This window comes from Hordeum vulgare, chromosome 7H, assembly GCF_904849725.1.
Source record: "Hordeum vulgare subsp. vulgare chromosome 7H, MorexV3_pseudomolecules_assembly, whole genome shotgun sequence".
Taxonomy (NCBI): Eukaryota; Viridiplantae; Streptophyta; class Magnoliopsida; order Poales; family Poaceae; genus Hordeum; species Hordeum vulgare.
Genome location: NC_058524.1, coordinates 146,825,358 through 146,849,174, shown reverse-complemented (window position 1 = coordinate 146,849,174; position 23,817 = coordinate 146,825,358). Strand labels below are relative to the sequence as shown.

At 45.5% G+C, this 23,817-nt stretch overlaps 2 protein-coding genes and 1 long non-coding RNA gene across 3 annotated transcripts; all 3 read left to right on the top strand.

The window, feature by feature from the left end:
• Positions 1-11,858: 11,858 nt before the first annotated feature.
• On the top strand, positions 11,859-14,034 carry LOC123411413 (pentatricopeptide repeat-containing protein At4g20090). The gene has a single exon (XM_045104353.1). It carries the CDS (start codon positions 11,977-11,979, stop codon positions 13,879-13,881), a length of 1,905 nt encoding a protein of 634 aa, XP_044960288.1. The 5' UTR covers positions 11,859-11,976; the 3' UTR covers positions 13,882-14,034.
• An 851-nt stretch (positions 14,035-14,885) lies between these two features.
• On the top strand, positions 14,886-17,276 carry LOC123411414. The gene is made up of 2 exons (XR_006613261.1): positions 14,886-15,406; positions 16,949-17,276. It is a non-coding gene; the product is annotated as an uncharacterized LOC123411414 (long non-coding RNA).
• A 1,611-nt stretch (positions 17,277-18,887) lies between these two features.
• Positions 18,888-21,500, top strand: LOC123409781. The gene is made up of 2 exons (XM_045102650.1): positions 18,888-19,754; positions 19,880-21,500. The coding sequence occupies exon 2, from the start codon at positions 20,459-20,461 to the stop codon at positions 21,173-21,175; it is 717 nt and encodes a 238-aa protein (XP_044958585.1). The 5' UTR covers positions 18,888-19,754; positions 19,880-20,458; the 3' UTR covers positions 21,176-21,500.
• The last annotated feature ends 2,317 nt before the right edge of the window (positions 21,501-23,817 follow it).

Genomic DNA, 23,817 nt, shown 5'->3' with positions numbered 1-23,817 from the left:
CCCTGACCAGCTCTCAGGCCCAGAATTTTGCAAAAATTCCAGAAAAAATCATACTAAATTTTCAGGACCATCGGAGAACTTTTATTTTCGAGGTATTTTTCTCTGGGACGCTAAAACATAAAACAGAAAAAGCTAAACTAATTCCATCATTTTTCTTCTAAGCAACAGAAAATGAAGACTCAAAACAGAGGTATGTGACTCTCCGATTCATCCGTTTCATGGTCATCGGAAGAAATTCGTCAATGGGGTTGATCAAGTCCTTATGACAAAACCTTCTCGAATCGCAAGAGAGAATGGAGAATTTTCGTATAGCCACTAAGTCACCTCAATGGGTATATGAATCTCCCCAACAAGCAAATCATACTTCATCTTGACACGAGGAATAGGGCATTCAAAGCTCCCAATGAGAATCGATGAAGTCTTTTCGATAACATTGATGCAATGTACTGGATATCATTTCTTCTGAAAGTGCACTGTGTGCTCATTATCGTAGACATGGAAAGTGACATTGCCTTTGTTGCAATCTATAACAGCCCCTGGAGTGTTTAAAAAGGGTCTTCCGAGGATGATAGCCATGGCATCGTCCTCGGGGATATCCAAGATAACAAAGCCTGTTAAGATAGTGGTATTAGCAACCACAACAGGCACATCCTCGCAAATGCCGATAGGGAAAGCAGTTGATTTGTCGGCCATTTGCAGAGAAATTTCAGTGGGTGTCAACTTATCCAACTCAAGTCTACGATAAAGAGAGAGCGTCATAACACTAACACCGGCTCCAAGGTCACATAAGACAGTTCTTACGTAGTTTCCTTTAATGGAGCAAGGTATAGTGGGCACTCCGGGATCAGCATGTTTCTTAGGAGTTCCACCTTTGAAAGTATAATTGGCAAGCATGGTGGAGATCTCAAGATCTGGTATCTTCCGTTTATTAGTCACGATATCTTTCATGTACTTGGCATACAGAGACATCTTGAGCATATCAGTTAACCGCATCTGCAGAAAGACGGGTCTTATCATCTCAACGAAGCGCTCAAAATCCTCATCATCCTTTTTCTTGGATGGCTTAGGAGGAAAGGGCATAGGTCCTTGAACCCATGGCTCTCTTTCTTTACCATGCTTCCTAGCAGTGAAATCAATCTTGTCGTATTTCTTAGGTTGTGGATTATCAGGATTAACCGTAGGTTCAATCTCCACATCCTCATCATGGCTAGGTTGAGCATTATTATGAACATCACTGTCCATATTGTCACCAGGTTCATGTTCATCACCTGATTTTGTTTCCGCATCAAAGGCAGAAATAGCATTAGGTTCTTCAGGTGTGACAGTATTTGGTGAACTGGCGTGCAGGTTTCTATCATCCTTCTTCTTCTCTTTAGGATGACTAGGTGTATCAGCATTGACTCCTTGAGAATCTTGATCAATTCTCTTAGGATGACCTTCAAGATACAAAGGTTCCTGAGTCATTTTGCCTCCTCTAGTAATGACTCTAACAGAGTTGTCATTTAGTTCATTGAGCAGGTCATTCTGAGCTTTAAGTACTTGTTCTACTTGAGTAGTAATCATAGAGGCATGTTTACTCAGAAGCTTCAGAGCATTGACATTTCTGTCTACACAAGCACTTAAATGGCTAAGCATACGAGTACTTTGTTCCAAATGTCTGCTAACATAATCATTGAAACTCTGTTGTTTGGCAACAAAGTTGTCAAATTCATCAAAGCATAGGCTAGCAGGTTTATCAAAAGGAATATCACTCTCATCAAACCTACGCAGAGAATTCACTTCCACTACCTGTATCAGGTTATCGAGACCGTGGATCTCTTCGATAGGTGGTAGATTCTTGACATCTTCAGATCTAATGCCTTTCTCTTTCATAGATTTCTTGGCTTCTTGCATATCTTCGGGACTGAGGAATAGAATACCTCTTTTCTTAGGAGTTGGCTTAGGAGGTGGTTCGGGAATAGTCCAAGCATTATCGTTGATCAAGAGGTTATTCAGTAGGGTCTCAGCTTGTTCTATAGTTCGTTCCCTAAAAACACAACCGGCACAACTATCTAGGTAGTCTCTAGAGGCATCGGTAAGTCCGTTATAGAGGATATCAAGTATCTCGTTCTTCTTAAGAGGGTGATCAGGCAAAGCATTCTGTAGCTGGACGAGCCTCCCCCAAGCTTGTGGAAGACTCTCTTCTTGGAGTTGAGCAAAGTTGTATATTTCCTGCAAGGCAGCTGTGCTTCTTATGGGTAGGGAAATATTTCTCACAGAAGTAATAGACCATCTCATGGGGACTACGCACACATCCAGGAGCAAGAGAGGTGAACCAGGCTTTAGCATCATCCTTTAGAGAGAAAGGAAACAACTTAAGGATATAGTAGTGGCGGATCTTCTCCTCATTAGTGAAAAGGTTGGCTATTTCGGATAGTTTGGCAAGATGGGCAATGACCGTCTCAGACTCATAACCGTGAAAAGGATCAGATTCGACTAGAGAGATTATCTCAGGGTCGATAGAGAATTCATAATCCTTATCGGTGACAAAGATAGGCGAAGTGGCAAACTTCGGTTCATTTTTCATTCTAGCTTCACGAGATTTTTCCTTCCACTTGAGAAGTAATTTCTCAGCGTCGTAGGCATCCTTACACGCAAGAAAATCCTCAGCTATCTCTCCCTCCATAACGTAACCCTCAGCTATATCAGGCAATTCATATCTAGGAGAGCTAGATCCAATAGGAGCAAAAGCAGGTTCTATCTCAATAGTATTGGCAGTATCAGAAGCATCACGAGCATTGGCAGTAACTCTAGCAATATGAGCATCAAGGAACACTCCTAGTGGAACATCAGACAAAAGAGTACCTCTAGCAGTATCAAGCATAGCATCATCAGGCAAAGCAATATCAAGCATAGCATCTCTAGCAGTATCAAGCATAGTATCATCAAGCATAGCATCAGGCATAGTATCAAGCATAACATCTCTAGCAGTATCAGGCATAGTATCAAGCATAGCATCTCTAGCAGTATCAGGCATAGTATCAAGCATAGCATCTCTAGCAGTATCAGGCAAAGTATCAAGCATAGCATCTCTAGCAGTAGTATCACAAGCATCATCAAGCACATGCGACATATTAAGATTTCTAGCAGGAGGTGATGTTGCAAACTTACTCATAACTAAAGGTGAATCAAGTGCAGAGCTAGATGGCAATTCCTTACCTCCCCTCGTAGTTGAGGGCAAGACTTCGGTCTTCGGATCCTTCAAATTCTTCATAGTGATCAGCAGATATAAATCCCAAGTAACTCAGAGAATATAGAAATACCTCCCCGGCAACGGCGCCAGAAAAGTGCTGATCTGTGCAATCTCTAGCGTTAGCTAGATGAATGCTTATGACAGCGAACCTTCTCCTGCAACGGCACCAGAAGAATGCTGATAGCACTCCCCGGTAATGAAACTAGAAGAATGTTGTTGACGGCCCACCAGCGCGTGGGTTCGCAGCAGTTTTCGAGGGTAGAGTATTCGACCCAAATTTGTAGATCGCCTAAAGGAGGTGAGAGAATAATCTCAAGTATTAGCAGCTGAATTTGTCGGATTCAACCACACCTAAAAGATTAGTATCTGCAAGCACAGTAGTAACAACAAAGTGATATGATAACAACGGTGTCAGAAACGATCTGTTGACAACAGACTATTCCTAACGATTGTATCAATGGCGCTTCCGTTGCCGCGTTGACGGAAGTTGTCAATTCCCGTCAACAGTCTGGCGAATCAACAGTGTAGCAGGTAATAGCAGTGTAACGAGCAATAGCAGTGGCAAGGAACAGCAGTAGTGACAGCAGTAGCAAGTAGAAAGAGTAGCAAGCGACAGTAGTAGCAACAGTAGTAGCGGCAGAGCAAGACAAGTAACAGCAGTAGCAACAATAGTAGCAGCAGAGCAAGACAAGTAACAGCAGTAGCGACAGTAGTAGCAGCAGCAGAGCAAGACAAGTAACAGCAGTAGCAACAGTAGGACAAACTCGTAGGCAATGGGTCGGTGATTTGTTTGGATGATATTCATCATGCAACAGCTATAACACGGAGAGATAAGTGGCTAACGCCCGTTCGTCAATGTGATGTAGGCATGCATTCTGTGTGTCGTCATACGTGCTTAGGGAAAAGAACTTGCATGACATCTATTGTCCATCCCTCCCGTGGCAGCGGGGTCCAAAAGGAAAGTACGGGATATTAAGGTTCTCCTTTTAATAAAGAACCGGACCAACGCATTAGCACTTGGTGAACACATGAACTCCTCAAACTATGGTCATCACCGGGAGTGGTTCCGATTATTGTCACTCCGGGGTTGTCAGATCATAACACATAGTAGGTAACTACAACTTGCAAGATCGGATCTAAAACACACATATATTGGTGACAACATAATAATTTCAGATCTGAAATCATGGCACTCGGGCCCTAGTGACAAGCATTAAGCATGGCAAAGTAGTAGCAACATCAAATCTCAGAACATAGTTGATACTAGGGATCAATCCCCATCAAAACTAACTCGATTACATGATAGATCAATCCCCATCAATACTCATCACTGCTCAGCGAGCCTACGAATAAATTACTCACGAACGACGAAGAGCTTCATGGAATTGGAGAGGGAAGAAGGTTGATGATGATGATGGCGACGATTTCCCCTCTCCGGAGCCCAAGACGGACTCCAGATCTGCCCTCCAGATGAAGAACAGGTGGTGGTGGCGCCTCCATATCAAAAACGCAACGAAAACTTCTCTTTTTATTTTTTCTGGGACGAAAGGCAACTTACAGAGCTGGAGTTGGGGGCGGCAGGTGCCTGTGGGCACCACAAGCCTGCCCACCGCCACCAGGGGGTGGTGGCGGAGCAGGGGCTTGTGGCCCACTGGCCCACCCCTTGAGGTGGAACTTGGCGCAGATATTTTTGATATTTTCCAAAACTGCTCCCCGTAAATTTTCAGGACGTTTGGAGAACTTTGATTTCTGCACAAAAATAACACCAAGGCAATTCTGCTGAAAACAACGTCAGTCCAGGTTAGTTCCATTCAAATCATGCAAATTATAGTCCAAAACAAGGGCAAAAGAGTTTGGAAAAGTAGATACGTTGGAGACGTATCAGGCCACCGCGGGGCAACTTGAGGTTTGGTTTAACTCGTAGTGTGACTCATCCGTCGTGTCCTGAGAACGAGATACGCGGCTCCTATCGGGATCATCGACACGTCGGGGGGTCTTGTTGTACTTGTCTTGCCTTAGCGATATATCTTGCGCATTGGGATTCCGGTGAGACTTTGGATCTTCTGAGATTTGAGGTTTTCCTCTAAGGAATCCGACGAGATCGTGAGATTCGTGGTCGATGATTACTATGCAACATGTGGTAATTTGTGATGTATTAGTTGGAGCACCCCTGCAGGGTTAAATCTTTCGGAAAGCCGTGCCCGCGGTTATGTGGCAAACATGGAGATTTTGTTAACATCCGGTTCTAGACAACTTAAAGTAACTTAAATAAAACCTGCCAATTGTGTGTGTAACCGTGACTGTCTCTTTCACAGCTCCTTCTCTGATCGAGGATATGGTGGGGTTACGCATGACGTAAGTAGGTGTTCATGATCACTTAGTGATCATTCTTAGATCTCAACCGTCTTACGTAGACCACCATAACATGTTTCTGTTCTCTGTAAGTTAACCACCATATATGCTTAGGGTGCTGCAAACTCAAACACTTAACCCTACCTCACCCATTAACTTAGTTAGACTCGATACCAAGGTCATGAGATTGTTGAGTCCTCGTGGCTCACAGTTTACTACAACCACCCACAGGTACAGGTACTCCAGATGCAGACGTCCCTGAGGATACCCAGCTGAGGTGGGAGTTCGACGAAAACAGTGGCAGACTGTATGTGACGTATCCCGAGGACTAGAGGCACTTGGTCGTGATCGTGGGACTAGCAAGGCGAGATATCATGATTTTGTCATTTATCTTGTCCACAGACGGACCCTGTCTTATGTATGAATAATGAATGCTTGTGTGGACTGTAATCTAGCATGTGGTGAGTGTAAGCCAAATCTTATACTCATCTCTCTATTTATGTAATGACCATTTTATCCTACTTGCGATACGCTTAGATGGGACCCTTTCCCATTTTGAGGCCTCGCCCCCAAATAAGGAAAGTACCGCATTTTAGTCGTTACACAACGACCACCTCTACACTGACAAAAATGGTATAGATTTCGATCACCACGTATATATCTCCATGATTGGCTCTTTATTGTACCGATATGCATCTAGGCCAGACATTATGCTTAGTGTTTGCATGTGTGCACGTTTCCAAGCAAAACCGAAGGAATCACACCATAAGGCTGTGAAACATATTCTTCAATATCTAGCTCGCACACCAATGCTTGGATTATGATACCCCAAGGGTCAAATCTTCACCTCGTTGGATATTCTGATTCTGATTGTGCTGGTGACCGTGTGGATTGCAAGTCAATGTCACGCACATGTCATTTCCTCGGACAATCCTTAGTCTGATCGTCCTCAAAGAAGCAGAAGTACGTATCACTCTCCACTATTGAAGCTGAATACATTGTTGCTCGATCTTGTTGTGCTAAACTGCTATGGATGAAGCAAACCCTCAGAGATTACGGCATTAACATGAAGAATGTGCCCCTCTACTGCAACAATGAGAGTGCAATCAAGATCGCCTACAACCCAGTACAACACTCGAAGACCAAGCACATCCAGATTCGTCATCATTTTCTTCGTGATCATGTACTCAAGGGCAATATCATCATTGACCATGTGAAGACTGATGGCCAGCTAGCAAATATCTTCACAAAGCCCTTGGATGAGAAAAGGTTTTGCAAGTTGCGGTGTGAGCTAAATATCCTAGAATCTTCGAAGGTTCTTTAAAAATGCACACATCCTAACACTTATGCAAAATTGATGACTTAGATGCGCAACACATGAAGTAGTGTTTTTCTTCATTGAATGAAGAATAACACTCTAAGCGTGAAGAAATTAATGAAGAATTTGATTCTCAGGGCCCTATGACAATTGTACGCGGCGCCTGAAATCATCATTCGTATACGGTGGGTCACGCCACCACCGAACTTTGAAATTCTTCAAATCTGAGACTTCTCACAAATTCCTCAAAATTTTCAAAGTCTTCAAAAAAATTCAAATTCTTCAAAAAAAATGTGATGATCCTCATTGACTATATGTTATATTATGAGCTTTCAATGTCCTTAACAACATTCACTTATTGCTAAGTCTTCAAGTTGGTATTTCTTCTAAGTGAATGTGATCGGACCCGTCTCCCCTCTATGCTAAGCTCAACCCAGTCTATTCTCAATTCTTCATATGTGTTCTATTTGACACTTGTTCAAAGTCCTCACTGAGTCCTTGTCAGCTGATGACTTTGCAACAAAATCCTCAAAAAAAATTACCGTTACCACTCTAACTCCACCCATTATTCATGATAGGATAACCACAATCTCCACTATCTCCACCGCTTCATACGTGGGTAGCACGTGTCATGCTGAGACGAAAGGGCACGGGTAGTTTCGTCAGAATATTTTGCTTCAGACCGTTTTTACCTAAGCTATAAATAGCCCCTCACCCGTTCAGTTAAAAACTCTTCTCTCCCTCTCGACTTCTCCGCTCGAGCTCAACCCTAGAGCCGCCTCTAGCAATCTTCATCGCCGATGACGAACAGCTTCACTACCTCGACCTCGCCGTCGTCGGACTCACTCCGACTGCGGATCATCTTGCTCCGCCTCCGCCGTAGCTGTCTTTAGTCGCCAAGTTAGGGCACTGAAGATCTGAACCGATGAGCTTCAGTTTTTACTTCAACAATTCATCGAGTTCATCAAGCAGGGTAATTAAAATCATATTTTACTGCCTCTGTTGATCCATTCATTTTCTTTAGATCTGTGAAATATGTTATTCCTCAAAAAATCCTTCAGCTGTGCACACCCATGTCTAGAACACTTGATGAACATCTGATTCGCACAAGTAGCATGTTCAGGATTCGCAAGTGAAGAACAAGTGAAGTGAAGAATTTGGGGTGAGGAAATTGTGAAAGTCTTTGGTCAAATTCTTCAAACCGTAACGATCAATTTCATCAACACATAAATGAGGAAATAAAGGGGTTGAAGAAATAGAACCAGGTACTCGGTGAAGAGAATGATTTGATGACCCACTTCCAACTGCTATGAGAGTCGTACGTCTGGTTTGGAGCGGCTTGGTATTTAAATCAAAGGACACACAGCCCAGGACACACAATCCTTACCATATTCTCCTTGAGCTAAGGACACGTAGTCCTCGCCCAACACTCGTGGTAAGTCTTTAGAGCAGACTTCCAAACCTCGCAAACTCGGTCACCCGATGATCCACAATTGACTGTTGGATGCTCTAGACCATGACGCCTAACCGTCTGGAGGATGCATAGTCCTCAAAGGTAACAAGCGTCGGTTCCACACAGGAACAATCTCTTCAGTGATGCTCAATCACTTTGGGGTTTGGGTTTTGGTTTGGGTGTCTGGGGTTTTTCGTCACTAATGATTTTCTCTCAAAGTCTTCGAGGAATGGGTTGCTCTCAAATGACAAATGTCAGTTTCTCTCACGGAGCAGCCAACCAGGTAGTGGTTATGGGGGCGGCTATTTATAGCCTCGGAGCAATCCTGACATGATTTGACATAATTGTCCCAATGATATGATCGTTATGTGGATAAGGTTGGGGATAGCTGGCGCGCGGCACAACAACTGTCTGAACTTTCAAGCTATGAAAGTCCTCCTGTCTCTCATATTCCTCACTTGTAGGTAATTCGCACTGATGAAAACCTAACTCCTCAGTTAGAGCAATTTCCTCAGGGACCAGAAGATCATCGTCTCTATCACTGAAGAAATTGACTATACTGTAAAATTCACTCGAAGGATTGGGTATGTGTAGGCTTTGAGATGAGCATCACTTGGAAACTTTTTCTTAGACTTACCTCGACCCACTTTAATAGTACGGTGGTCCTATGACTCAAAAGAAAGGAAATGAAACTGCGAAAACAAAAGTCTTCACGCTTCAAAGTCCTCACATCAATTTCTTCACGGACACACCAATTTCCTCGCTTTCAAAGTCTTTGAGGAATTACCAAAGTCTTCAGGTGAAGACATTCATTTTTAGGGGTCGATATTCTTTGAATAACTCAAAATCCTCAGCGACTTATAGTGCCTATGTACACTCACAAACACATTAGTCTCTTAACCTGTAAGTCTTCAATACACCAAAATCACTAAGGAGCACTAGATACACTTACAAACCCCTACGTGAGCCACCAGAAACACTTTTTCTGATGCCGCAAGTCTCTGTTCCGTTGTGTGCTCATGTGGAGCCCGGTTTTGGTGCCCTGACGGAGGGGAAATCGACCATAGAGGGCCTTTACATCAACCTTGTTGCTCCCATGGTGATGTGTGAGTAGTTTACCACACACCTACGGGTTCGTAGTTAGTACCTAGATCTCTCTCTCTCTCTCTCTCTCTCTCTCTCTCTTGATCTTGATCTTGATCTTGATCTTCAATACAATGATCATCGTATCTTTGCTTTGGTCTATCCGATGTAATTATTTTGTGTAGTGCGTTTGTTGGGATCCGATGAATTGTGGATTATGTTTAGATTATTCATGATAAAGCTTTGAGTCTTCTCTGAATTCTATTATGATTCTTATTTGCATGATTATTATAGCTTTGTAAATCTCTCTGATCTATTTAAATAGTTTGGCCAACTAGATTGATATTTCTTCAGTGAGAAGGGTGCGTTATAGTGGGTTCAATCTAGCGAAGTTCTATATCCCGGTGACAGAAAGGGACAAGGACACGTCTTTGTATTGTTGCTACTAAGGATAAAACGATGGGGTTAATTCATATTGTTTAGGTTATCTTTGTCTACATCATGTCATAGTTCTCCAAGCATTACTCTGTTTTACTTAATACTCTAGATACATGCTGGATAGCGGTCGATGGGTGGAGTAATAGTAATAGGTGCAGGCAGGAGTCGGCCTATTTGCATTTGGACGTGATGCATATTTATACATGATCATTGTCGTGAATATCACATAACTATGCGCTTTTCTACCACTTTATGCCTACTACATGAGAGATGCCATTAGGGAAAACTACGGCCTCCGGGTCTATTCACTTATAAGTTTACAAACGTTACAATTACGTCGTTGCCTTTATTTGCTCTTTATTTACTTTGCAATTATCAACTATCATCTACACACTTTGCTTGCTTGCAAATAACGAGTCCAAGGGGATTGACAACCCTCTTGCCCGCATTGGGTGCATGTGTTTGCTTCTTTGTGTGTAGTCGCTGGAGACGGGGGTGGTTGTTACTCCTATTGGTTCGATAAACCTTGGTTCTTTACTCAGGGAAATACTTGTCATATTTTCCGCATCACCCATTCCTCTTAACGGAAAACCTAACGTAGATTACAAGTATCAAACGATGAGATCGGATCGAGGGTAACAGGAGACAAAGAACACGAGGCTTTTACCCATGTTCGGGCCCTCACAATGGATGTAAAACCCTACGTCATGCTCTTGTTGTATTGATGTTGTAACAATTATAGAGTTCATCTACCTTAAGACCGTGAGATTGTGGGCTAAAACCCTAGGGGGTGTGATGTTGTGTATGGGTGTCATCATAATCTATTGACTAGCCTAGCCTTGGCTTATATAATGTACCGGAGGCCTAGGATAACAAGAGTCCTAGTCGGATACGTTGGTGGAGGGGAATTCTTGTTTTGATCACCAAGTCTTGTGGAATATTCCTCTTATATGTCATGGGCTGCCCGAATAAGCCCATTAGTGAACTGTCATGGGTCCTCGACCCAATCCACCTGGTCGGGGGACGCCGTGGTGAGTACCCCCTAGTCCAGGGCACCGTCACTTGGTCTCATGCGATCATGTGATGCTCCTGAAAGAACTACCTCAATAAAGGACGGGGGAAAATAAGACAACATGAGCATAAACATTGGCAACGTATTATGCAGATAATCTAGAAAAAACTCATTTAAATGGTTCATCTGATTTTTTGATTGCATATGATTTTTGCGTTAAGGGCCCAGCGGGTCATCTAGTAGTTTATTTTCCTCTTCCATCGTAGGTAATCAGGTTTCATCCCCCTGATGGCGCCGCCACGGGCCCGCCCTGCCTCTGATGGCCTTTGGCCGTGGAGGTGTTGAATACCTCAACCCTCCTCCTTCCTCGACAGAAGGGAGGGACCTTGCTCTTGTTCTTATTAGGTTGGGGTTGTGTGTCGGCGACAACACTCCTCGTTAGGAATAATGCCCCCCACGTTTGATCCCTATCATGATGGCGCGTCTAGCGTCGTGAGAGGGTGTGTGTGAAGGTGTTTCTTCGTTGGATCTTGCGGGATTCAACTGGTGGTGGTCTTCGGTGGATCTGTTTGGACCAAGTATTTATTTAGGTCTTTACATGTCTCATCCTTTCGATCTACAACTCTTTTTATCGACAATAGTTGGTACTCTAGTGTGTTGGTCCTCTAGGGCCTTAGCACGACGACTTCTCAGCTATCTGTCATATTAAAATTTGCGTGGCTCCGATAAAGTAGGGATGATGACGGTCATGCGTTTTCGGCTCATTTTATAGTCGTCAATATGTCATATTTTTTGTTATCTATTATGTTCTCTGTCATGTTTGATTATGTATAAATTAAGAAGATTCTGAGAAAATGCATTGTGATGATTTTTATTGAGGAAGCGCAGGTGAACTGCGTTTGCATTATGAAAAGAATGCACTATTATGACAATACTATAACGGTGTAGTGTATCGTTTACTATAGCAAACTCCCTGTAAACCCTAGAGCGAGCGAGGGTTTGCCGAAATGCCGAGCCCAATGCTTCTTCCTCGCCGCCCCTTCCCCTAAACCCCGCCGCCCACCCTCCGCCATGCTTCTCCTCCCCCTATGCCCTCCCCCACCTCCCCTCTCCCCCTACGACGCCTCATCCCTAACCCACCCTTCTACGCCGCCGCCGCCGCCGCCCGCCTCTTCCACTCTGACTCCTTCGTCTCTTCATCCTCCGACGACGAACCCCCCCTCGCCGACGAGCTCTTCCCCGCCGCCGGCGCGCCCACCCTCCTCTCCGTCGCGCGCTCGCTCTCTCATTCCCCCAGCCCCTCCGTCTCCTCCGTCCTCGGCTTCCTCCACCGCCTGCCCACTGACGCCTCCCCGCATATCTTCCCCCATCTCATCGCCGCCCTCTCCCGCTCGCCCCGGCCGCTCCTCGCGCTCCGCCTCTTCCTCCGCCCGCCCACCTCCGCCGCCACCACCCATCATTCCTTCAACTCCGCCCTCCTCCGATTCCCCCTCCCCCCGCACCTTCTCCCGGCCTTCTTCTTCCACTCCCTCCGGCGCTTTCCCCGCCTCGCCCCCACGCTCCTTTCCTTCAACCTCCTCCTCAAGTGCGTTTGTTTCTCTCTGGTCCCAAGGAACCACCGGCTCTATCTTGAAATCGCCCTCCGCGTTCTCCACGAGAGCATTCCAGGGTGGAAACTTCAGCCGGATAAGTTCACATATTCCACGGTTGTGTCTGCGCTCGCGGATGCAGGGCGGGTTGATGATGCTGTGGCGCTGGTGCACGAGATGGTGGTGGATGGGGCGGTGGCCGCGGAAGCATTTAATCCTGTGCTGAGTGCAATGCTGCGTGCCAGAGATGTTACAGGGGCGGCCAAGCTGTTTTCTTTTATGCAGCTGAAGGGCTGCAAACCGTCGGCAGCGACATACAATGTGCTGCTGCATGGGTTGTTGGTCTGCGGTAGGGCCAGCGCGGCGATGGGGGTCATGAGGAGAATGGAGAGGGAGGAGGTGACGCCAAGTGTGCTGACGTATGGGGCAATTGTAGATGGACTAGTGAGGTGTGGAAAACTGCAGGATGCATGGAAGGTGACTGAGGAAATGGCGAAGAAGGGTTTTGCACCTAATGAGTTTGTGTTCTCGCCCGTGATCACTGGGTTTTGCAAGTCAGGAGAGGTCGATAGGGCATCAACAGTGTGGGACACAATGGTAGCAGGTGGTGTAAGGCCGAACATTGTTTTGTATTCGGCGATGATTGATGGCTTTGCCCGGTGTGGGAAGATGACTAAGGCTGAACTGTTATTTGAAGAGATGGTTGAGGCAAAATGTGTACCAAATATCATGACTTATAGCTCGATGGTTCGGGGATATTTCCAAATTGGAGATTCATCACAGGCTCTTTCTATCTGGGAGGAAATGTTAAGTGCTGGGTGCACACCAAATGCTGTTACTTATAGCATATTGATCAGTGGATTGTGCAATGTAGGGAGATCAAAGGATGCTATGATGGTCTGGAAGCACATGCTTGGTCATGGCTGTGCACCAGATACAATTGCTTATACTTCCATGATCAAGGGCTTGTGTGCTTCTGGGATGGTAGATGGTGGTCTACGACTGTTCAATGACATGTTGGCAAGGGGTGATGCTGATCCAGATGTTATCTGTTATAATGTATTGCTTGATGGGTTGCTCCGGGCTAAGGACCTTCCTCGGGCAATGGACTTGCTCAACCAGATGCTTGACCATGGTTGTGATCCGGACACAGTGACTTGCAACACATTCTTGCGGGAAATTGAGGTTGGGCAGGGTAAAGGGAGGGAGTTCTTAGAGGGCCTAGTGTTGAGGTTATGCAATAGAAAAAGGAATAAGGCAGCTGCAGAGGTCGTGATGGTGATGTTGGCTAAGTATATTGTGCCAGAGGCTGCCATTTTGGAGATGGTGGTGAGAGGTGTTTGCCGGCAGAAGAGGGTTTGGAGAGTGATTGACAAATGTTGGGATGAGATTTGGAGGTTCTGAGGATTTTTTTTCAATGATTTCTTGATAATACCAAAGGAGCACACACTTGCTTGGGTTTTTCTGAACTCCATTTGTTGTACGCTGTAATATTGTGGTACTAACTCATTCATTTATATCAAGATTTTGACACAATAAAGTAATAGCTATTGATCATTATGCTTGTTTTTGAGAATTCCCAACCTCATCGTCTCCCTATATGCATGCCCTTAAGCCTATATGAGAAATATATTTGCTCTATGGTGATGCTTTTGCCAGACCTTTATGAGTATCACTTGTCCTTCATCTTCTGTTTTCCTTGACCTATTTGTTTTTGACTGTGTGTATCTTCTTCCTAGAAGTGATGGGTTTGCTTGCAAGTTTTGACCATATTATATTGTTGTGACTTGACTTGTCTTAACACATTTGTTTACAGAGGGAGTATTAAGAAATCAATGGTTATTATCAATAGTATGGAGCGTGTAAAGTGTGAACAGTGGTAGCAAACATGTATCCTGAATATTTTAACCGGAGAAGCAAATATGTGAACTAGTTTTATAAAATATGTTTCCATCATTACCAGTTCTCCATGAAAAGGTAGGTTATATTCTTAACTGCATAGACTTACTATTTTGAAGTGTGGATTCAATCGTTTACATTCATCTGAAGAATTTATTTGGGCATAGCCCTTCAATATTTCTGGCAGTTCTCTGTTTTTCTATCAAATTATTTGAAAACATACATGAGAAGCTGTTGTTAAGAGGTTTCTGTTGTCTGTTCAAATTATGAATTTAGGTTTCTTTCCTTGCAATTTTCTCTATCAATAGTATAGCATGGTATCTCTCACTCGCGATGTATATGATGGTGCATTAAACTGGTTGCAGGCGGTGATGTCAACAGCATCCTGTACGTTACGTTGGATGTTTCAGGATCTGAACCTTGCAGCCAAGTGCTTGGTATTTTATTAAAGATTTAAGACTTGGTGCTTCATATGAACTTCAGGAGTATATTGATATGGAGGTATATAACATCTTCACATTCATGGATGCAGCTAATTAAGAATAGGTAGTTGTTTTGACTCAAGGAGAATACTATCTTATAAATCGATAAAAGAAGATTTGATAGCTCAGCGTTTCTTTACCATATAGTTCACCATTTCTGGACCCATCAGACATGTTTTGCTTCCATGATGAACAGATTTAATTAATAGTCTCAAAGTTTTAGCCAGAAAATTGCATATGCATAATACGGAGAGATAATGCTTCAGTTAGTTACCATTTTTTTAATGTAATAATGAATATGATATATTTCAGCAGCATTGCAGTTAATTCTAGAGAGTTGTTGCAGCGGCTACCAATCTTCTTCAACAGAGAACAATCAGTTCAGCTGTCTGAGAAATTATATTTTGATTTGTTTTATATTCCTAATCTTTCCGAATATGAATCTATTTAGGACTGCAGTGGTTTCAGGTTTCACCCATTGCGTGCATAAACTATCTTAGTATGTATGCTAGGCTGGCGAAATCATCAAATTCCTGATTAATGTGCAGGTATTTATTTATTTTTTATAATTTTTAAATGGATATTAGATTAATTTACACCGCACATGGCATTGTGAAGTAGTATACTTCATGATTTCATTTATTCAGGCTTAATCATATTTTTGTTTTCTTATCTTTCAGATGTTGTTTTTGTTGTTGTATCTTTCAGATGTACTCCCTCTGTTCCAAATTATAAGATGTTCTAACTTTTTTCTGTATCGGATGTATATAGACACGTTTTGGTGTGTTTGTTCACTCATTTTAGTCCGTATGTAGTCAATGTTGAAATGTCTAAAACGTTTTCTAATTTGGAACAGAGGTTATACTCCCTCCTTTCCGGTTTATAGGGCTCAAATCTGAAATCACTAGTTTAAACTAGCCAATGAAATATTTCTCACATATTCAATTTCCAAGGCAATAAATGTAGCATCCTTCCTTTCATTGGACTTGCATGATGGATGTAGAAAACGATGCATGCATAGCCACTCATCTCCTTTCTCTAAACTCTATAAATTAAATATGGTGTGAGACTCAAAGCACTTTAGCTCACTTAGACTCAAAATGAGCCTAATATAGTGGAAATCTGAAAATTTTGAGATGAGCCCTATAAACCGGAAAGGAGGGAGTACTATTTTCACTTTCTCCCACCTGGTAACTGTTTAGTGTTTATGTTTTCTACTTGAATACTGCATAATTGAACATTGGCCTTCTTAGAAGTCTCCTTTGCACTAATTCTTCGTAGCTGTTTGATATGTATAAATAAGTTGTTATGCATGGAATTCTGAACGAGAATGATAGAATCGATTCAGTCATTCAGAGCCGGTACTGCATTTTTGTGGTTTGAGTAAATAATCCTGACAAAATATTATGCATACTGCCGCATGAAGTGCTCTGTTTTTTTAGCTTGTACCTCATATACAATGCAGACCAATTTTGCGTATCTAGTAATTATTTGCTGAGGTTGTACGTATTATATACTGGGCTAATGCCATTCCCTAGTCAACATAGAAAAATGGTGGCAATGTAATATTGCTTACATGCTAGAATTGCCAGATTGTAGTCTGCTACTAATTGTAGTATACTTGCATCTAAATGAACTCAGGTTGCTACTGCTTCAGGCTAACCTTCATGAAAAATCATGGATACAATCAATTATGTTTCATTCATATGTACTTACAAACTAACCTAGTAGTTTTCTTATAATTTACAAGTATTTCGCTGTGAACAACTGAAGATATAGTTTTTTTAGGCTTGCATGTGAGATCGGAGGTTTGTCATCTAAACTTTACGAAGTTCTTTTTTCTGTATCTATGATTTGCTTTCCGTTCTTCGCGTACTTATGATTTTTTGAACAAATCGCGAGGCCACATTTATTGCTGCTGCATGATTACATGTACTCTGTGGCCTCCTTCGGGTATTTAGAATACTGATATGTCAATCTTTCAGAACCGATTGCTTACCTCAAGAGAGTTTCCAAGTAGTGTTCGTAAGTTTGGACTGACTGGAACTGTGAGCCATTTCGCTCACGCTGTTTTTCTTCTTTCGAAGCAGTCATGGCACGGTTGGGTGACAGGGCGAGGATATTGGTCAACGAGAAATGCCTTGCTCCAAGATGATTGGCTTATACTCAAGCCTTCCAAATGGCTCCATCAGCCGTGTGCAGCGGATGTTACTGTGCATGTCGCCTCTGCTCGATACTGCCTGATACAGAACCGGGGGGAAGTTTCCGGTTGAATTCCACTGGTTTCCAATTGTTCACCCCACTGTCGATTGCTTGCTGGCATTCTGAATATTCGATGTTTCTTTGCTGATGCATCTGTGCTACACAACACATCTGTGCCTTTGAAGTTGGTAAGGATTTTAGTAAATTATCCATTCAGTGTTGTGTTGTGTTGTGGAAGTTTCAGACATGTCCAGGAACGGGTCTAGATATGAACCGGTAGTAGTCTATGTCCCGAGTCTTTGACCCGAGAAGTGTAGGTACAAGCCTGGACCAGCGAATTGTTAGGTTAGGTACACTGCCATGTCCATGTCCATGTCCAGGCATTGACTGCTATACATGCGACGTGGCTCGGTGCTGACTGCTGAGGCCGATGTGCAGAATTAGCGTATGTTGCTGGTTGATGGTGATACCACCGCCGAGCATGAGCACCGGTAAACGGCCAGCAGGCCTACGAGGCCACCATCGCCGCTGTCGCGGGCTCTTCGCGGGGAAAAGAATTGATGGTGCCTGGTAGGTAACCGGTCTGTTGGTTGCATATCAGTGTTGGGAGATATGAGGAGTCAGGACCCTCCCAAATTTTCTAAACTTCGGAAATGAAAAGAAGAGATAAATACACTCGTGGTCATTGTATTTGAACCCAAAGCACGATACGGTTACTAGACTTTGAAATATGGTCATTATATACGTGAAGCGGTGATTATACGGTCACTAATTCATCGTATAGCATCGTATTACACTTGTTGATCAGTCAAATGGATCTGTTGACCAGTCCCGAGCCGCTGATGCCGTCGTTCGTCGCAGCTTGCCCCGCTTCGCGTCACGTCCACTCCGGAGCCGCAACTTCTAGCTCACCCCCCCCCCTCCCCACGCTTCTCTCTCCTCGCTCCGTGGCGAGGAGCTGCGGGGTCTTGGCGTGATCTGGCGGTAGAAGGTGGTCGGGTCGGGCGGGATGGAGGAGCAGCGGGTTTAGAGGCGGCAGGGCGTGAGGGAGTTGGTGCTGATGCAACAGGACGGGAAGAGGCGGTAGGGCGTGAGGGAGTTAGTGCTGATGCAATAGGATGGGAAGAGGCGGCGGAAGGAGGGGTCGGGCGGGATGGAGGAGCAGCGGGTTTAGAAGCGGCACAGTGTGAGGGAGTTGGTGCTGATGCAACAGGACGGGAAGAGGCGGCAGGGCGTGAGGGAGTTAGTGCTGATGCAACAGGATGGGAAGAGGCGGCGGAAGGAGGGGTCGGGCGGGATGGAGGAGCAGCGGGTTTAGAGGCGGCACAGTGTGAGGGAGTTGGTGCTGATGCAACAGGACGGGAAGAGGCGGCAGGGCGTGAGGGAGTTAGTGCTGATGCAACAGGACGGGAAGAGGCGGCGGAAGGAGGAGGAGGAGGAGGAGGTGCGACGCGAGGTGTTCTTCGGAGGGGCGGCCTTCCATGCCGTGGCAACTGAGGCCGCACTGGGCCAGCAGCAACAACAGGAGGCGGAGTACGGCGTCCTCGGAGACGGCGCTGGAGGCGCGTTCTACGAGAGCGAGGCGGGCGGGTCGTTGGAGCCCGAACCACATGAAACCTCCAACCGCACGTGCGGCGGAGGCGGGTCTGGCAACAAGTGCACCTGCGCCGCCGAGGTGCATAACCTCTCTGAGAAGGTGATGGCTCTTCGTTGCGACCCCTTCTCCCCTGAGTTCGCTCTGCTTTTATGCTCTTCTCATCATGTTCGTTTTTTGGCCGCTCATTGTTTGCCTGCTTGATTGGGGCACACCAACGGAGGAGCAGGATCAACAAGAAGATGAAGGCAGTGCAGAGCCTGATACATTCCAACAAGGTCGGTAGCTCACCCACAAAACCAACCAAACCACCCCCTTCATTTTACTTTCTTTGTCCCTGAATTTCGGGGCGAGCTACGACGAGCAGCGCACGAGCAGTGGGGCGCAGGCGAACGGTGGCATCATCGGCTCGGGGCTGGTCAACAAGTGTAATACGATGCTATACGCTGAGTCAGTGACCGTATGTCTAACATTCTTGCCAATACATTATCCTCATTGTGTTCCGGATTAATCACCGCTTTGCGTATACAGTGAACGTAACAAGGGTATTCCAAAGTCTAGTGACCATATCGTACTTTGGATTTAAATACAATGACCAGGAGTGTATTTATCTCTGAAAAGAACTTCAAATATATACTCGGTTGAGTTTTCATTTTCTTCTCCTATTATCGCCTTGTCGTCGGTCACATGTGAGATGTGAGATGTGAATGACAGAAAATGGCATATTTATTTGCCCTTTCTTTCCTCTCGAATGATAACCGCATCGAGTGGGCACTCCGGCGGCGCAGCCCTGATCTCCTTCCACCCGACCTCCCTGCAGCTACCGTCATCAGATCCGAAGCCCTCTCCGCGCCCTCCCTCGTCTCCCTAAAAGATCTGCCATGAGCTATGGCCTCTCGCGTCCAACCCGCATCCGTGTTGATGGGGACGGCGGTTGTCCCTCCGTCCGCACCTGGCACCAGCGCTGCACCGTCCCGCTGTGCTGTGCTCCGATGTCCTCCTGCTTGGAGGTTCTTGAAGGAGAATGGGGGCAAGAAGTTGTTTGATGCACGCCTTTCGAGCAACAACGACGGTCCGGGTCCTGTCTCGCCGCCACCTCGGTAGGCCTCGTCCCTGACGCTGTTGTGCGTCCTTCTCAACCGCCGCTGGTTGCCCTCGCCGCCAACGGTGACAACAACGATGACGACGAGCTCGCCCTAATGACGTTGTTGTTTGTCAATTCTAGTGTGGTGCTCGGTCAGGCTGCTGCTGCTCGTGAGGCGGCTTCAGAGCAGGGATGGGAGAAGGCAGGGGGCCGGCATCGTCCGCGGCAAGGGTTAGCACCCGCTCGCCGCACCAGATGGAGACTGCCAGCTCCCTCGCCTTCAAGCGAAGAGCCTTCGGCCTCTGTTACTGTTGCTTGGCATTGGAGCATTTTGTCGCTGGTTGACGCGGTCCTGTCAGATGCCTGACATGCGGCCTCCCGGGCCATCGTGAGCGTGGTTGTCCCTCGCGCCAGCCTTTTGGGGATGACGCTCACCTTCGTCCCCGCTCCCCCCTCGTCTTCCCCGCGTTGTCCCACAGACCTGTCGGCCTGCCAAGCTCCTCGCCACTGCAGCCAGTCGACTTCTGGATCTCCGCATCTGCAACGACGTTCTTGGGCCTCAGTTGTTGCCCCTCCGGTTGCAGCGGATCCTAGCAAGTGTGTTGCTGCTGATTTGGAATTACTCGAGCCTCTCCTTCCTTCTCACATGGAAGTGTTGTGCTCTGAGATGCGGGCTTTTACTGTGTCTCGTTTGGAGGAGGTGGTCCAGCCCTTCGCGACATGATGACTGCTTTGCAAGGGTGGACGACTCTGCTCGGGGAACTTTTTGAGCTCATGGAGGTTGTTGCTGGCCGGCTGGGTCACTTGTCAGAGCTCCCTCTTGCGTCAGCTTCTATGGTTGAACCTGTTGTTGGCTTTGTGGATGAGGCGGGTGATGAGCTCTTTGGTCGCTTTTCGCCTCGTGTTGGGTCTAGTTTGACGCCCCCTGTGTTGCCGGACTTCGAGGGTGAGGCCTCCATCGAGGTTGTGTCTCTGGTGCTAAAGATCGTGCTTGAGCTGCAAGTGTCATGTGGGGAACCTGTTTTGTCTCAGTCGATGGAGCAACTTATGTTGGGCTCTTTACAAGCTTCGGAGGTGGCCTTGGTGCCATCACCACCCCCTGAGGAGCCTTGTCGGGCTTCTGCCAGCTTGCCTCTCGGTGTCGTGGAGCACGGTGTTTTAGATGTTGCCGCCCCTCCCTTGCATGTGACCTTAGGGCAGGTGATGCCTGTGAATGATGTGACCATTGAGCCAGACGTGATGGCGCCTACTCTTGTTCCAGATGATCCCTTCGCGAAGGAGTTGTGTGACTTATTTGCGAGCGTGTTGGTTGCTAGACCTGGTTTGGGAAGGTCAATTGCTTGCCTCCTTAGGGGGACAAAAATAAGGGGCAAATGCGAGAAGGTGGGAAAAGGAAAGAAGAGTGGTGACATAGGGAAGACGTATGTGGCTGCTTGATCTTCGGTCTCTCGGCCCGCTCTCTTGGACTGAGTTATCATTGTGGTTTGGGGTACCTCATGTCTTGTGTCGGGGATCACTTTGCGTGGTGGTAGTGTTGTTGAATCATTTGTCTTTGGTTAGTTTGTATCGGTTTTCGCTTGTTTTTCGTGAATTAACTCGGCAATTCTCTTCTTCTTAATTAATCGATGAGGCAAAGCTTTTGCCTCCGTTTCAAAAAAAGCAAGTACAACCATGTTTGTCGTTACCGACTCCATGAATCTTTTTCGTTACCCCTGCAAAAGTATATTAAATGAAGATCATCCATTGTGCCGCCTTTTGGTCACAAATAACCCAATCAAGTAGGTGCGAGAAATTGCAAAATGTGACCATTTCCAAATCTTAGTCATGACTCCTTTTTCAAGCAATGGAGTGACTGGCCGACGAATGATCTCATGCTCGCTCGTGGTTGGGTAGTTTCCGATAGCCTAATAAGGGCATCTACAACCGGACGCCTCAAACGATCTCTCATACATCCGTGAACGCACCCGATCACTTACCGAACAAAAGAGAGAAGGAAAAAAGTGATCTAGTCGATCCCTTATATCATTCCTATACGTTTGGACTGTGTGTGAATCCTTATAACGAGAACAAAAATAGGAAAGATATGAGGGTCCGTGGACGCAACCGGACAGTCCGTCACGTAGGGATTTCGTCGCGTTTGCGATACGGATGCGCCGCCACATCTTGTTCTTCATCTGGAGGACAGAACTAGAGTCCGTTTTGGGCTCCGAAGAGGGGAAATCGTCGCCATCGTCATCAACAACCTTCTTCCCTCTCCAATTACATGAAGCTCTCTTCATCGTTCGTGAGTAATCTATTCGTAGGCTCGCTGGGCAGTGATGAGTAGGATGAGATCTATCATGTAATCGAGTTAGTTTTGACGGGGATTGATCCCTAGTATCCACTATGTTGTGAGATTGATGTTGCTACTAATTTGCCATGCTTAATGCTTGTCACTAGGGCCCGAGTGCCATAATTTCAGATCTGAAATTATTATGTTGTCACCAATATATGTGTGTTTTAGATCTGATCTTGCAAGTTGTAGTTACCTACTATGTGTTATGACCCGGCAACCCCGGAGTGACAATAACCGGAACCACTCCCGGTGAGGACCATAGTTTGAGGAGTTCATGTGTTCACCAGGTGCTAATGCGTTGTTCCGGTTCTTTATTAAAAGGAGAACCTTAATATCCCGTAGTATCCTTTTGGACCCCGCTGCCACGGGAGGGATGGACAATAGATGTCATGCAAGTTCTTTTCCCTAAGCACGTATGACTACACACAGAATGCATGCCTACATCACATTGACGAACGGGAGCTAGCCACATATCTCTCCGTGTTATAATTGTTGCATGATGAATATCATCCAAACGAATCACCGACCCATTGCCTACGAGTTTGTCCCACTGCTGCTGTTACTTGCTCTGCACTGCTACTGTTACTATTGTTGCTACTTGCTACTGATGTTACTACTGTCGCTTGCTCTGCTGCTACTTGCTACTGTTGCTACTTGCTACCGCTGTCACTACTGCTGTTCCTTGCCACTGTTGTTACTCGTTACACTGCTGCTACCTGCTACAATTCTGGTTCGTTCGTCGTTGACGGGAAAAGACAATTTCTGTCAACGGGCAACTTCTCGCGCCATTGATACGACCGTTAGAAATAGTCTGCCGTGTCAACAGATCGTTTCTGACACCGTTGTTATCATACTACTTTGCTGCTGATACTTTGCTTGCAGATACTAATCTTTCAGGTGTGGTTGAATCTGACATATTCAACTGCTAATACTCGAGAGTATTCTCTCACCTCCTGACTGGCGTACCAACAAATTTGGGTCGAATACTCTACCCTCGAAAACTGCCGCGAACCCACACGCTGGTGGGCCATTGCAAGATAATTGCTAATTGTTGAGCAACTGGGAGCAGTTTTGGCTTTGTTGTCGCGAAGACATCAAGTCAGGGGCTCGTCATCAACATTCTTCTAGTGTCGTTGCCGGGGACTGCTAAGCAGCATTTTTCTGGCGCCGTTGCCGGGGAAGGTATTGCTATATTCTCTGAGTCACTTGGGATTTATATCTGCTGATCACTATGAAGAATCTGAAGGATCCAAAAACCAAAGTCTTGCCCTCAACTACGAGGGGAGGTAAGGAAATGCCATCTAGCTCTGCACTTGATTCACCTTCAGTTATGAGTAAGTTTGCGACATCACCTCCTGCTAGAAATCTTGATATGTCGCCTGTGCTTGATGATGCTTATGATGCTACTGCTAGAGATGCTATGCTTGATACTATGCCTAATGCTATGCCTGATACTGCTAGAGATACTATGCCTGATACTGCTAGAGATGCTATGCTTGATACTGCCTTGCCTGATGATGCTAGAGATGCTATTTTGCTTGATAATGCTATGCTTGATACTGCTAGAGATACTACTTTGCCTGATGTGCCACTAGGGGTATTCCTTGATGCTCATATTGCTAGAGTTACTGCCAATGCTCGTGATGCTTCTGAAACTGCCGATACTATTGAGATAGAACCTGCTTTTGCTCCTGCTAGATCTAGCTCTCCTAGATATGAATTGCCTGATATACCTGAGGGTTAC

Bases quoted from the DNA above. Each gene is read 5' to 3' on its own strand.
- LOC123409781 (XM_045102650.1), top strand. From the start codon at position 20,459: ATGATGACTGCTTTGCAAGGGTGGACGACTCTGCTCGGGGAACTTTTT.
- LOC123411413 (XM_045104353.1), top strand. From the start codon at position 11,977: ATGCCCTCCCCCACCTCCCCTCTCCCCCTACGACGCCTCATCCCTAAC.